The 16,436-nt window shown below is 33.5% G+C and overlaps 1 protein-coding gene across 3 annotated transcripts; it reads right to left on the bottom strand.

Moving 5' to 3' along the window:
* Nucleotides 1–10,028: 10,028 nt before the first annotated feature.
* Nucleotides 10,029–15,653, bottom strand: LOC123211924 (protein ABCI12, chloroplastic). 3 transcript variants are annotated; one of them, XM_044630902.1, is made up of 8 exons: nucleotides 15,512–15,646; nucleotides 15,150–15,434; nucleotides 14,082–14,198; nucleotides 12,982–13,218; nucleotides 12,468–12,632; nucleotides 12,264–12,339; nucleotides 11,332–11,396; nucleotides 10,029–10,584 (listed from the first exon to the last, which is right to left on the bottom strand). In XM_044630902.1, the coding sequence occupies exons 2-8, from the start codon at nucleotides 15,285–15,287 to the stop codon at nucleotides 10,432–10,434; spliced, it is 951 nt and encodes a 316-aa protein (XP_044486837.1). In that variant the 5' UTR covers nucleotides 15,288–15,434; nucleotides 15,512–15,646; the 3' UTR covers nucleotides 10,029–10,431. The 3 variants fall into 3 exon arrangements, with proteins under 3 accessions (XP_044486837.1, XP_044486835.1, XP_044486836.1); XM_044630900.1 differs by having other exon boundaries at nucleotides 15,150–15,649; XM_044630901.1 differs by lacking the exon at nucleotides 12,468–12,632 and having other exon boundaries at nucleotides 15,150–15,653.
* Nucleotides 15,654–16,436: the final 783 nt, after the last annotated feature.

Genomic DNA, 16,436 nt, shown 5'->3' with positions numbered 1-16,436 from the left:
CTCATTTTTCAATTTGAGTTTAACTTATTTTAACTTGACTTAAATTCACCCATAAAATTAGAGTTAAACCTAAATTGAGTTAGTTTAGTCTTAAAAATCTATTCGATTTTATTTAATTTAACTTGAATTTGCTTAGGTTAAACTTAAGTTGAGCTCATATCGAGAGAGTCGACTCATTTATTGAAACCAAACCAAACTCGAGTTATAGAGATTTCGACTCAATCCATCTTTTAGAGCCAAAAAGATAACTCAATTTAATTCAATTCAAGCTTAATTCGATATTTAATTTAAATCATATCAAATAATTATCAAAATGATATCGTTTTGTTAATAAATCATGAATTTGAGTCACAAATCTACGCTATAAATTTAAACTATAAATTCAAACTAAATTTCAAACTTCATTGAGCCAAAATCAAACTTCTTTTAACTTAAATTCAACAAATTCAAATTAATTTATTTTTTATTAGAATAAAACTTAAATTAAAAAATATTTAAATTTGGTTTGTTTCGTATCTATCACCACAAGTAACGCTGCCAAACTCAACTGCCATCTTTCTCCCCTCCAATTACCAATTTTTTCTGTTACCCATCACTATTGGCTTTGAAAATATAATAGAATATGCAGCCCCTTTTACCAACAGGGTTAATGAATAAAAAGTTTTAACCAGTCAAATAAATAATGGGATTAGCCAACAAACTGTGAATTAGTGAGGAATCATCAAATCATTGAGAAACTTTTAGGGTTATTTTTAACAAATTAGTGGAATTGAGTTGACCTTTTCAATACGATCACGTAATTTTACACAACATAACACATAAAAAATTAGGTTTTTAATGATTTTTTTATATGAATTTTAATTTAAGTTGTGTTCGTATTGACCTCTAAAATTACTTTACATGAAAATTTAGTGAAGTTGTAATAAAACAATTTTGTTTTAATAAAATATGCTTTTTTATAACAAAATAAGTCAAACGAGTTAAATATGGTCGTGTTTTAAAATGACATTATCCGTTTTTTGGATGGGTTAATTTGGATCATGTTTTGACACAACAAGATTTATTTTTTAAATGGGTTGATTTATCTTGTGTTTTATTAACCCATTTATGTAATAAATTATTTTAAAATTAAGGTTTTTTATATGATTTTAATTCAATTAAAATTTATATTAAATGAAGCAGAGAAAAATACAATAGGAACATGGCCCATTAATTGGAACTAAGAACATCTCATCATTGTTTCAAAATAATATTGGACCAAGACAATGGGTCAAAGTCATTTCCATGGCATGAGAGTTAAATTTTAAACAAACATAATCATAAACTGAAGAATAATTGTCTGTGGATGCATGAAACAATGTATCATTAGCTTGGGTATGAGAAATCAGAACTCAAAGATTATGATACAAGTGTAAAGCCCGGGCTTCGACTTAACTCGGAAGTCTAGTTTGAGCTCAAACTATTTGAGTTCGACTTTTTAGTTGAGTTTGAGTTTAATGATGGTTGATTCTGTGAATTTGTAAGTTATAGTTTGACTTAAATAAAATATCTAAACGACGCTAAACAATTTAAATCCTACACTTAATAGGTTTTGACTTTGGATATATAAAATAATTGATAAATATAATATTAATGGTGTTTAAATGTAATTTTTTCAGTTAAACTCGAGTCAATCAATCATGTCTTGAGCTCGAATTGAGATCTCACCAGCTTGGTGAGCTTAGCCTTTGCCTTAAGGTAATTGAGCCGAACTTTAATCAAACATTACAAAAACTAGCTACGGTCGATTACACCCCTAATTATGAAGAAATGGTGAATGAAATAGAAAGTGTGTGGAATCAATAAAACAAACAATTACATTCAAACCAATATAAACACAAAGAGAAAACATATGTGATTTATACAGGTTCATCCAAAAACAAGATTACATTCATTATCATTTCAATATCTTATCATTTACAGACATATCAAAAAAGATGCGTTGATATGTGACATAACTCATGTCCCATAAAAAGGCATGGCCTACAAGGCATGACCCACAATATTACGAGTTGTGCAAGGTTCATAGGCCATGCTGGATGCCTTAAGGATAGGCTCATGAGTTGATCTGACACGGACTACAAAAATAATTAAAAACAATTAAAAATAAATAAATATGTAATATGATGAGTCGATACATTAAAAAGCCTAAATAAATACTACTGGGAGCCTTGGGCCTATCATGTCATGGGTTGACACAACTTATAAGACCAACCATTTAAGAGGCTATGATATGACATTGTTTATATGCACAATGAGTTACATCGAATTAGGTTTAGTATGACTTACGATTCTGTTTATTCACCTTTCTTGTTACAATAAACAATACTATTGATAAATTATTATATCACTGGAACCGTACGCATTACGCCTTGTAAACAAAGTGGTCAAGATAAGAAGAAATTGGAGAAGTGAACAGGGACAGGTGTGTCCATGGATGGCAAAGAGGGCATGTGTTAATGAGGAAAATGGTAGACGTGCCCAAATACCATCAATATTATAGGGTAAAAATAATGATAATTATTATGCAAGTTTGCAAGCAAAATACAAAAGGGATCAAGCGTGGCAGATAAACAAAAGCATTCTGCATCATTCTTATTCTCTATGCAATTTCACGTAATGTAGAGGGCATTATATCGATTTCATTTTTTTTTTCAAAGTGAGCCTCGGATTTGTGCCAAACCAAGTCCAAACAAGGGGCAGACTCTAACTCAATTCGAATTCAAAATAATCAGTTTAACTTGATATCAACAAGATGGTTTGACCAAATTAACTTGATATAATTTGTTCAATTTAATTATAGATTGATCTTATCTAATGACTAATTACATTGTAGATATCGACCCAAATTGATCGATCAAATCCGATTCAATTTTAAAATGGTTATATCTTTCTTAAAAAGTCTCAAAACGAAATGTCTTGTATCTAAAATTTTAATTATTATTATTTATATAACTTGGATAATTTGAATGGCCAAAAAGAAAGATTTTAATTTTTTTTTTTAACGAGTAACCATTACTTAAGTTGGACCAAACTTTTCGTGTCTAATTAGAAGTTATTTTTTTAATCGAATCAAGCTTAAACTAATAATACTAAGTAAAATTCCGAGTTTAATAAATACATTTATAACTGCACTAAGTAAGTTTAAAATTTAATTTTAAATTCATATCTATCATATTATTTGAGTGTTTTTATTTTTATCACTCAAACTATTATTACGAGTAAATGGATTTTAATTTCTTCGTTCTTCAGCCTTCCTCTTCTTCCCCAACTGTAAATCTAATAATAACAATAATTAATCATGGAAGCCTAGTTTAAAGCCCCCATGATTGGCCCCACTGATCATTTGAATGTGCCCTGTCCCCGACAACCGCTGTGGCTGGCCCTACGCAACCACACATCATCCAAGATGTGCCCTAACTTGATGGCACAAAATGCTCCTTTTTTATCTTCTGTGAAGCATAAAGTTCGCACCGTGTCCTTTGTTGGGCGACATTTGCATTTGCCCAAGTGGCTCTAGCCGCCATCCATTCTTGCACGCGCACATATTTATTTTCTTCGCATACATACGCGCATTCTTATTTTGCCTTGCAAATTACTGGACAGTGGACACTAATGAGTCTCTTGTACCATGGCTACATAAGGGTCAAATTAAATTTGAATAAAAATTAATTTAAATTCAGTTAAAATTTAAAATAATTAATTTAAATTTAAATTCGATTTATTTATATTAAATATTCATTAATACTGAAAAAGAAAAATAATTATCCTAAAATAAGAGAAAAATCACTAGAAAAAAAGAAAAATAACAAACAAAATGAGAACTAATGTATCGACGTTGATGAGACATTACTCTCGAGTTAAACTAGAGATTAATTATATGAAACTTCAATTCGCCCTAAACCCTAAACTCACCAGAAATTTTGTACGAAGCCCCTCCACTCTTACATTTATTTAAGTAATTCTATCAACATTTATAATTAAGGATAAATTCAATCTAAATTAAAATTAAAAAAAAAAAAGTCTAACTCAAAATCAATTAAAATAAAAAAAATTGATTCAAAATCGACTGATGAACGACGTATTGAGGCTAAAACTTGGATTAATAAACAAAAAACTACATAGAATATCTCATTTAAGATTGGATCTGCAACGGCAAAGATTAAAGATTGTCAAGTTGATTATAATCATAGTTTGGTGAGCTATGTAATGCATTAGTTATGTGTTCATAAACTCATACAACGAAAAATAAAACGAGCTCTAAACCTATTTTAAAATATTAACGTATAAATCCAACTGACCAATCAAGACCTGGATTGACACTTTAATCAGGTCAATGCTCGAGTCTGAAAACACTGTTGGAGACTGAAATTTATTCATGGAAACTGTCCACAGAGGTACACGATAACTGAACTGGCCCTCCTTTGGGTCCTCTGGCTTACCTTCCATTCATCAACCATCACCTCTTTTATGTTGATGCAACTGCGGACCACAGTGGCAACTCCAACTGCGGTAATCCCCGGGCAATTAAAGATGTGACATGATTCAAGCATTGTACAGTTTTTAACAAGATGGGCCAAACCTAAGTCTGTGATTTGATGGCAGCGCGATAACACTGTGTCCTTGAGTAATGGACAACCTTCTCTTAACTCTGCCACTGCCATATCTCCCAAATTCTGTCAAATATGAACAAAATTAAGGGCGGGCCAGCTTGAATACATAATGACCAGTTCAAGTTTGAGCTACTCGATGTGTCGTCACAAGATCATCAACGGATGAAAAGTGTCACCAATAAGATGAATAGAATGAGCAACTGGATAAACAATCTCGCTAGAGAGGGATTTGAGCCAAACTCGAACCAAGTTGCTGTTTGACAGAATTTGGATTAATCATGCCAAATACCAAACTGAATTGGCTTGTTTCAGATCCAAACCTAAAAGGGTGTAAAAAAAATAATATGTAAGGAGCAATAGAGAGGACTTACCTGGAGAAGGCTTACATTTAGGTAATTGAGTTGAAGGCACCATCTTGCAATGGCTATAATTCCTGCATTACCAATTTGGTGGCAACCACGGACATTTAGATGTTTCAAGGAGCAGGCCTGACCTATGGCAATGGGGATAGCAAAAAAAATAAGATGGAGAACCAGATAGGCTTAAATGTTTGCCATTGTATGAAGAAATTTGTTTTTTTACCATTATACAATTTAATTCACAAAACGAACCTTAATATATAAATACTATAAGTAATACTACACGCACTAACAATAGAAAAACAAGTACAAACACGAATGAATGTTGACGTGTTATTATATGATTGAGCGTTATTTCATCTTTAATTTAAAATTATTTAATCATATAATAACATGTCAACGTTTGTAGCTGTTGTTAGTGTATGAAATATTACTAAAATATTATCTAATGTCAACTTCTATGAAAAATCAAACATGCAAACATAAATAGTTTAGCATTTCCCCAAATCATGAACAAGAAAATGAATAAAGAATGGAGTAGTTAGCTGCCTGGTGATTATTAATTTAATTAACAGAAATATTGTTATTACATATAAGAAAAACAACTGAGGCAAATCTACATGAAAATTTGAAGCAACATAAAGCTTGAAGAAGATTTTACCTGGCCATAGCATGTTTCAGCCTTCCCTATATGTTGTGGATGTGATTAATTTAGAGCCTTTATGTGAACCCTGCAAGTGGGCTATTTAAAATATTTGACATCTTACATTTGCTTACGAATGTTGCTTTGTTTTCTTTTGGAAATGGTTCATTTGTTCATTGACTTACTGTTTATTGAATATGTTGTATTCATCAAAACTTGCTTTTATATATATATATATATGCATATAAGTCAATATATAAATTAATAGGGTAATATTGTGCATGACACTTTGTTTTATTCAAATTTTTTTCCCCAAGCAGCTATGACAACAAGGAAGTTGCCATGACTTCTGGAGTTATGTTGAAGGAGTGCATCAAATTTCCCAGCCTCGCAAAGTTCCCAGCTTGGGCCGTAATACTAAATGTGAGAGAAACAGGCTAGGTTCCTCCTGTTGCCGTCTTGTCTTGGGTGCAGTCATGATATATTTGAGTGTAGGGCATCAACAAAACTATGTATACACACTGTGGTCTGCTGACTAGGCATGGCTCTGTGGTCTCTGAATATATTACTGCCCATTACGGTGAGGTATGCCTTTATTTTAGTTTCAATGTACTACAATTCTGAACAGATCTAGACATGACCGAGATGACAATTATTTCTTCAAAACTCTTCGCTATGTTTTTATTATTTTCCTTGAAATTTCTTTGACGACAGATGTAAAACATTTGAAACTATTCGATTCACCTGCATGGTCAAGGCAGTACACATAGGTTTATGAAAGAAGATATTGTTGTTGTTCTAGTTCTTTGATCTATATGAAAAACTCTTGACATCTTCTAATTATGTTACAAGGAGGCAATCTTTGAAGGTTGGTTAGTTCTGGCTATAACTCCTAGTTTTGCTCTTCTATTTGTTATCATCTAGAAGACTTTTTAATTTTAAATGTTTATGGATTTAGCTTCTCTCGGAATTTCTTTTGGAGCCTCTAAATTCCCATATAATGAAGCGCTACATTTTAGTAGTTCGGTTTCTGAAAGTGATGATGACATTGCTGAAGGTATGTAGTTCTTCCTTTGGTATTTAATTGCTGTAAGATGGGTTAATGAATGCTGGGTGTGACTTTTGTTTGTCTATGCTGGAGGTTATTGAATTTTCTTTTTTATTTTTGACTTTGTTCATCAAAAGTCTTTGCTTTCCCTTCTCTCTTTGATAAGATCAGTCCCTTGTTTGGAATGTTTAAAACTGTACTGTGAACTAATGATATTAATGATATACTCTTCTACCATCTTATGGTTGGTAGAAATTTTGTAGCATTTGTAACCTTATTTATAACGGTTTCTCCTGTTCAAATTTATTATCCATCTGAGCAGGATTCAAGCAAAAACATTCAAATTTCTGCTTTCCACATATTCAAGGTGATAATAGCTCCCTTATTAATTTTGCTTTCTAATTTTTATTCTTCCTGGCTGTTTTTATGGTAATTATACTCTAGGCTCATTTGCAGTGGCCTAGGAATGGATCCTAAAACATGCATGTGACTGCAATATGTTAGGACTTGGGTTTTTGGGGGACATATATCCAAATTTTAGAGGGTAAGGTTTGGTATATAAAGGGTAGTCAGGGTTGTAAAAAGGAGAGTAAGAAATTCAGGGTACTTGGGCAACCTTTGGTTTATGGCAGCCTTAGGGATGATTTAGGAGGTTTTTGGCACCTCAATTGACCGGAATTGGGAGGTTTCGGCCCTTCGAATTGCCGGCTTATCCTTGTAAATACCCTTTTAACAACAGAATCAGACCTAATTTACTCATTCTCTTCAATTTCTTGCTGTGTTTGAGTGAGAGTGGCTGGATTCCTAACACAATATTGTGTAGCTGCTTTAACTAAAGGCCTAAATTGATTGCAAGACTACTGAGGAATCACTTGTTTAGGATATGTATTGCAGGTCATCAATTGCACTTGCATACTGCAGTTTGATACATTCTAAGATGAATTTTATTCAATGAAGGAAAAAAATCATATTTATATGGGAGCAATGTTGTGTGCACACAATTTTAAATACACAATTGAATGTCCAGATGATTTATCATTATGTGATTAGATATTACTTTACCTTTAATTCAAAATCACTCAATTACATGATGACATATTATCTGGATACTAAATTATGTATTCAAAATTGTGTGCATATAATTTAATTGTTCTATGAGTTTTGAGAGATGTCTTGTGCTTTGAGTTTGTGGGCAACATGTTATGTGCCACTGACACTCCCCTCTTGCCTCTTGCTTTCCATCTAAGTAGGAGCACTTGTGGCCAATTCATGACTAATATTCTCCATTTAGACTTTTCTAGCTAATCCTAAAAAGCCACACGAGGTAAAGGTTATTCTGGCAAAAAACCATGAAAAATTATTGGAACTTCTTCTCAAATCTCTCTGCTGGAAAAGGCACTTACATTGTTGCTGTGAGCCAACGCTTCACACATAATGAAAATTTTTATTTCATCTCATAGCATAGCATATGAATATTTACTGGTGAAGACAGTGATCAATTCGAAGAGGAAAAGGAAATGATCATCAAGGAAATTGTAAGAGTATCCCGTCTTCCAAATCTCGACCAATAGGGTTCATTTTTCCTCTAGGAAGAGACTTGAATATTTACTACTGAATGCTCACATGTTTGGCCAGGCAACAGAGGATTGTGTAATGATATGGGAAGCAAGAGTAGGCGTGAGATGTATAAATAACAGGGTGGCTTTGTAATTGTTATTATTTTTTTCTTCCTTTAATATAACCAAAGTGTGTTCCTCAAAGTGTATTTGTGATATATAAGATCCCACAAAGAACGGCCAGAACCAATTTTGAATGATCAAACCTTTTTTTTCCCCATTTCAAATACATTTGCTTTGAGACTTGCTTTTTTTTTCCCATTGTTTGAATTGATGAATAGTGATATTGGGAAGGTAAACAGTAACATAAAAAAAAAAAAAGAATTGTTAGAGAAGATGAAGAATCATTGAAACAAGAGAAAAAGAAGAATCATTGTAAAAGAATCTTTGATATCCATCATAAGTTTGATGAGCTAGAATTGTTTTAGTATGAGTTTAACTTATTTGATTTGAGCAACAAGTTAAGCCTAGAACCAGAGCTCTCTAATTCAGAATTCTCAACCTTCAAAAACCCTAATCCCAACTTCCTATGGACTTCCATTGGTGGCTTATTCATGTCGATAATAAACAACTATCATAAAGATTTTGAAGAGTTCTAATATGGTTTGAACAAAAAGATTGTTGTAATCTATAAAATGATCTCACGCCCAATCAAGGATCTCCTCACTTCATTGGAAATTGGTGCCTCGGTTGCGCAAGAGTCCCCCGAGTTTGTTGGCCAAGCCATCGACAACATCACAACCACAGTTAGGAAATGGACAACCGATATCTTTTCTCAAGTGTAATCTCTCAACACAACCACCTGATAATTTATATCCATATTCTGATTTTGATAACAATAATAATAGTAATAATAGATGTTTCAGCGATGTTAAACTGTATAGTTGTTTTAAAAAGCAGTTGCTTGCAATAGGTCATGATCATGACACATATTGCAGGGACCTGAGGATGTTGAGGATTATGAGACTTGGAAACTAGGGCTTTAGCTGGATGAGAGGAACAAAGAGATTGATAATCCGGTTAAGGAGAATGAGGCTATTGGTGAGACTTATGGTGAGATTGTGTTGAATAATATTGTTGATAAGACTAGACTCGAACCGAACTAATGTGGCCTCAAAATCTAGCTCAACTCAAACCTAGTTATTGATAGTTTGATACATATTTGCCTCTGCATTTTATAAGATATTATTCACTTGATAAAACAATGAAATCGTTTTATCCTATAAAAGATAAGTTCTTGAAGAAAAAATTACAGCAAAGTGGTGATGTCGGTGAATTCCAAGTTAATCATGGTTATGGTAAATTGTATTAATGGAATGGGTGGATTTGATCAAGCCGAGCAAAACCAAACAAGGGATAAATTAAGCTTGTCTTGAATTCAAAACAGTTAGTTCGCTTTGAACTAATAAACAATATACCAAAAAAAGTGAACAATGATATCGGAAAAAAATATGAATCGTCAAAAAAGAAGAAAGATTGTCATAGTAAGAAAAAAAAAATTACCTACAAGACAAACTCCAATGTTAGCCTCGTTTGCAAGCCGAGCTTTGTCAAACTGAAATTATTTTAGCTTGATTTTAACTCATTCAAGCTAGACAACAAACTGGCTTGGTTTGGATCGATACCACACCTGGCTCCAACTATTTTCAGAAAACATTAAAAATCTCACATTCTGGTTTACAACTATTTTGTGTTTTAGCAACTTTTAAGTTCTGCTATCAAAATGTTCAAAATGAATTGATAATACGAGTTGATTTACATTGAAAAGAAAGAAGTATGGGTGAAAAAATTATCTCTAGCTTAGAGCTAGAAAGTCTCCTGGAAAACACAGTTGCTAAGACGTTTGCCGAATGATACATACATTTTCCAGGAAATAATTTCATTGTACAGCTAAGTCTAGTAACAAATTGACTTCATATGTGCAATGAAATAAGGTCTACTTACTGAGTATTTCAAAATTGCAGTAGACTATACGATACAGGCATTCTCCTGTTGTTTTGACAACACGTATTGCTGAATGCATCGGCTTCAGCTTAGGTAAATCTTTTCGGTGCTGTCACCGCAGCATCACATTGAGTAAAGGATCTTACCGTGGTAAGAGTGGAATTGGGTATCAAACCAGGAAGTATTCAGACAAAAATGCAGCACCTATGACGCTGACCAGACAAAAAAGGGAAACAAAATCTGCCATCCCAACAGATGACTCAGATAAGGCATAAATTTTGTGAGTTCTACTGTCCCCTCTAAAACCTCTCACAATCATTGCCTGTACAAACAACATTAATGATCAAATATTAATCTAAATCCTCAAGAATCAAGACAGAAGCAATCTTTCAATCTAGTAATTGCAAATAACATTACACTAAATGTCTATACGCAGAATTTGGGGTGGATCCAATCTGAACTGGCTCGTCTTAAATGAGTCAATCTTAAGTTAAAACTCTAGTTTGACAAATCAGCTTGAGAAAAAACAGTGACTCTATTCACCCTCTCATGACATTATTTACACCATGCACTAACTCGAATAAGCTCGAAATGAGCATTATAGACTCGATTCGAGCTTGAATTGATCTTAGGCTTGATTTAACTCGACTCAACTTCGATCAAATCCACCTCTACACAAAACGACCATAGTATATATACACTGTGAGCTATCATAAGTTATACCCAAGGAATCTAGTTAACCACATCTAAGTTTCCTTATGCTTGCTGCATATCATTGAAAATAATTTAAATGTGCTACAGTACTCTGCGGTACGCATTGGGCCAAAATTTTCAAAATTCTTTGGGATTTGTAAATCGGTAAACAGTTGCTTCATTAAGCAACTACTATACAAGAACATTTAAGCAACTCTAGTTAAAAAATAAGAAACTGCCAAATATCATTACAAAAGAGCATAAAAAGAGCTACTGAACCATAGGATATTTATAAGCAACTAACCAGTGCATCCAAATCAGCATCAAGATAATCAGTCAAAGGAAAAGACATAAATACGTGTAATTAAAAAAGAACCTGAGATATCTGCTCTGCATGGCTAAAAATATTTTTGAAGATCCGACGAATGTAGGAAGCAAAGACTGCAAATCCACCAAAAAACAAAAGCATTATATTGAAAACTGTCTGGAACCCAGCCACTCTAACTCCAACACAGCAAGATATTGAAGAAAATGAGTAAAGTCAGACTGATTTTATTGAAAAAAGGGTATATAAAAGGACAAACCGGCAATTCGAGGACACGGGACCTCCCAATTCTGACCATTCAAGGCATTGGAAACCTTCTAAATCAGACCTAAGGCTGCCCCACAACCAATGATTGCCCAAAAAACCCTAATTTTTTCCCTTCTCCTTTTTCAATCCTAACTATCCTTTATATAATAAGTCCTACCCTCTAGAAATGGAATGCGTCCCAAAACCCTAAGTCCTAGCAAAAACACATACACAACTTAATGAAGACAAGAACACCATCTAATATACTATAGATTGATAAGCATATCATTGCATATATACTTAAAATTTATAAGTGACTTAGTTATACCGACATAAAGAACTTAAAACCTATCAAGTTAATCTCCAAGTCAAAATGAAGGTATGGGAAATTGTTGATCCAAGGTCATCACTTATACAACACATCAAAAATGAGAATATGAATTTATAACAGGTTGTAGAAGTTAAAGAAAGATAGTTAGCTCACCAAATTTGATGCAGGACCATGTTCTAAATAAAACTCTGAAATGAAAAATATGATAAGAGAATGTAAAAAGGAGAGAGAAATAGAAGTGAGCCAGGGCTCAGTACCAACATTCTGGCGAATGTCCAAATCACCTAGGTAGAAAGGTTGAGAATATGAAACAGCTGAGGCTGATTAGGGTTAAGATTCCCCAACTTTATGTGTATGTAAATCAAATAGACAGAAGCCTTTCATATACATTAGAAATATAACTTACTGTCAATTGTCTCCAGAACTGTCAATTGCCTCCAATTTATCCTTCGAGATACAATCCCCAGTGCAACATTACGCACCTACAAACACAATTGGTGAGCATTTCTTACTGGAAAATGAAGAGATATCATTAATCAACAAATTGTAAATAAAGCATCAACTTTTTTATAAGCTTAAAAAAAAAGAAATTAACGATTCTCTCTCTTACCTCATCAAACACTAGATTAATGAACCTCAGAGAAAGTAAAAGGGTAAGAATGATTTCACCCACTGGAACACCAATATGTGTCAAAGGGACCATAAACCACCGCATAGCAAAGGCAAGTTGTTCTGGGGTAGTGGTTGCCAGGCAGAGACTTGAGCTTTGGAAGATCTTTCACAAAAAAAGAGACCTAAATCTCAGAATAATCAAGTATTCATTTGTTTTGAAACAAAGACTACTCTGCTTGTACCTATCAACGAATTCTTAAATTTTTTTCAGAAATAAAAAATACTAAGATTAACAAAAGACCAAAAAAAAATCTATAAAGGCTGGACAAGTAGTCTCATACAATTAACTGTTCTGAATATTAAATATATAGTCTCAGGAATCAGTGTAATCTTTTTTGATCTTTTTCATTTGTGTCAAAACAGCTCTCACTAAAGATATGAGTGAGTGGGTGTCATTTACCCCATCAAAATATGCAAAAAGAGCTTACAAGAGATTAAAAAAACATGCTTACTGTGAAGGTTAAGCAGGCAGCTGTGCTAGCAACCGACAAGCCCTTCCTTGTAAACCGTAATGGTCCAAGCTTCATAAGTAAATATGAATAACTTCCCAAGGAAACAGGGAGATTAGGCAAACCCATGACAGCAGGTGGTGGAGTTCTTAACTGGACAGGGGAGGGTATACCATCTGAACCAAGCCCCAACATTATAAATAAAACTCCAGAAAGCAATGACACCCTTCCCAATTGATCCTACAAGAGTTGTTAGAATTTCAACATAGTACTACAGCATTGGCAGCTTGAATTATATAAACATTTAAAAGATATCTAAATGAAAATGATACAAACATAAAAGTAACAGGGAGATGAATACGGTAACCTAATTAGAATCAGCAGCAGAAATCCATGCAAGTGTAAACAATAATAACAACATGCTTCTACTAGCTTCAACAAAAAATTTAAGATTTGCAACATTACCACATTCTCCAAAATATAACTACATAAATCTGATGAGATCACTATTGAAGTATGTATCTGCTGGTAAATGACATAAAAAAATAACATATAAAAATAACATATAAAACAGCATAGGCTGGAGCCATTGATAAAAAAGTATACAGTCTAGAGAAAGAATATTTTTCGCTAAACATTGTACATAAATTCAATCAAGCGCAATAGACTGCAGATATACTTTTTTTGCTCTACACAATACATAAATTTAACAGAGTTAAAGTCTGCAAATATAATTTTTTTCTGTATATTATACAAATTCAACCTAGAGCAATAGACTGCAGATATTAACAACTCATGATAGTTGTCTCAATCCATCCACCTAAACTGTACCAACTTGTCCAACACAAGATTTCTTAACTCAAACTCATCTGGTAAGCAGCAAAAGTTTACAAATAGCTAAGCAATCAAGCATATAAAGCCAGATCTACATACAAGAAACTCCACCTTTTATCTTCCTTCATGAACAATGGAATTCATATTTAAAAAATTTAGTCTAACTTCATTAGGCACCAGAAGAAATCAATGTAAGAGAGTTGTATATTGGGACTCAGCTTTATCCAACCACATTGAGCTCTCTGTAGTTATCTAATTACCACACTTACCATCCACACGTGTTTTGGAAGAATCCATACGGACAGAAGACTTGTCAATATGACTAATCCAACTCGCATTATTATATGTGACCGTGCTGGTAAGACAACCAAAGCCAAGAGCCATACCTGAATAATCAAAATGATTGAGCACCCAAATTAGAATTCTTTGCTTTTGTATTGGATAAGAGAACCAAATAAATAAGCGTACATGTCTTAATTTTCTTATTTCTAGAGATTCAAATGTCATTGACATTGAACACTTTGTGGAAAACTACCTTTCCATAATACAACATGCTATCATAAAAAGCCAAATTCTTGAGCCAGTTTTGAAAACAGACTGACGGAAAAGTTGGGCAGACCTCTATCAGATGATTAAGTTAAACATAATACCTTGGTCACATAATTTCATTTCCTGTCCTCAATCAATTCCTAATGGCCTAAATTTTTTAGGACACTGCCTTTGAATTTTGTTTTTAAGAGATAATTGCTCTCTGTAACCTGGGGCAAATTCACAGCTGATAATGACAAACTGGTACTCAAAGAAACATGACTTTTTCTTTCTAAACCTCTCTTTGATTGCAGATAAAACAGGGAAATTCTTATCCCTAAGCTAAATGATGTTACAGTCTTTAGAGAAACTAAAACAGCAAGAAACAGTGATAACCTGAGCCATAAAACCATGAACACTATCAATGAGAACTAATTTGTATAAAATTTATTATGTATCACTATGTGACCGGTGATTTTGCATTGGGATAAATTAACACCTAATACACGTCATTGTTATTATACAAATTAGAACTCGTCATTGCACATAGTCTTTTACTCTGACCTGGGAGATAAGCTAAGTGAAGCTTTCTCCAATATAAACTGGATTATTCCAACCCTACCATACAGAGAACATATGAAACCACGCCTAGTTTTGTCCACAATAATATTAATTAAAAACCCAAAACAATTTCCCAAAAACAAAAATCATTTCTCGAACAGACCCATAGATTCTTAAACATAACCAAACAAAAGGCATAAAGCCAAAACAAAAATATACCCAAAATTTCAGCAAAAACTAAAAACTACCAATTTGATTCTGGGGTCCACAGAGTGCAAGAACGTGGAAGGCGAAGCAATGAACTGGTAAATGGGGCTGGCCGTAGTGGTGGAAATCAACTTGAAAACCTTATCAGCCGCAAAACCTCCAGTGGGTAACCAATCCATCCATTTAATGCTGTCATTGTTATTTTTATTGCTATTGTGGTGCTGTGAAGTTCTCAATGCGACATCTCTTTTCTTGAGTAAAACCCCATTAGGGATTTTTCTCAGTGAAAGCGACAATCCAGGGTTAGAGAAACTTGGTGCAAGAATCTGAGTGGGAGAAGATGGAAACAAAATTTTAGGGTTAGAGGATAAGGGAACGAAGTACGGAATAGTACAGTGCATACAATTCATGGGCGTGCTTTGCTTGCTGCTGATAACGAGAGACTGAGTAGAGGGGAAGCTCCCGTCTTACAGTTTGTACAGCTTTGGCTGGAATATTCTCATTGTGGTGAGATGATTAAAATATAATATATTGATCCGTCGAGTAGGATTCGATTTAATAAAGGCCAAAGCATTTTTTCTCCCCTCCCCCAGGCATGCTGTTTTTCTAATTTTTTTTCCTTTAAATTTAAAAATTATAAATACTTACACATAACTAATTAAAATTAACAATAGTAAAGGTAAAATCATTATTTTATCTATAATATTAAAAATAAACTAAAATATAATTTTTTTTACCCCTCCTAAACTTTAAAAACTAAAAGTTTCCCCTAACCTAAGTTTTAAAAAATAATAGTTTCCCCTTAGAGTTTAGTTTTCAGATCTTCAACGTCATTACTAGTGACCTCTCTCTCCCAAAACTTCATTTTCCTCCAGCGGTTTCTCTCTACTTATTTGGTTGCTCAATCAACGTCGAAGGAGGTGTGGAAGATGAAGAGATGAAGTTCTTCGTCTTTCGAGACGAAGCTCTTTGTCTTTCTAGACGAAGATAAAGTTGTCGTCTTCGTCTGGGAAGATGATCATCTTCGTCTTTTATGCCTCTTTTGACATCGATCGAGCATCCAAATGAGTGGAGAGAGATTGTTAGAGGGAGAGAAAGCTTCAAGAGGGAGAGACCAACGGCAATGGCACTAGAGATAGCGTCGAACATCTGAAAATTAAATCCTAGGGGGAAATTGTAATTTTTTAAAACTTAGATTGGGGGAAACTTTTAATTTTTAAAGTTTGGGGGGCAAAAAGAGATAAAATTGTAAGGGTTAGGATTTCATTAATTTTAACTACTCATGGGTGGGTATTGAGTAGGTGTTTAGGATTTTCAAAGTTAAAGAA

Source organism: Mangifera indica, chromosome 3 (assembly GCF_011075055.1).
Source record: "Mangifera indica cultivar Alphonso chromosome 3, CATAS_Mindica_2.1, whole genome shotgun sequence".
Taxonomy (NCBI): Eukaryota; Viridiplantae; Streptophyta; class Magnoliopsida; order Sapindales; family Anacardiaceae; genus Mangifera; species Mangifera indica.
The sequence above is the reverse complement of the archived record's forward strand: the minus strand, read 5'-3'. Positions and strand labels throughout refer to the sequence as shown.

Excerpts from the sequence above, each read along its gene's own strand:
- LOC123211924 (XM_044630900.1), bottom strand. The coding sequence starts at position 15,518 with ATGAATTGTATGCACTGTACTATTCCGTACTTCGTTCCCTTATCCTCT. Across the intron at positions 13,219-14,081 it reads TTCCAAAACACGTGTGGATG|GATCAATTGGGAAGGGTGTC; the intron begins GTAAGTGTGGTA and ends CAACTCTTGTAG. Across the intron at positions 12,340-12,467 it reads TTAATCTAGTGTTTGATGAG|GTGCGTAATGTTGCACTGGG; the intron begins GTAAGAGAGAGA and ends TTGTGTTTGTAG.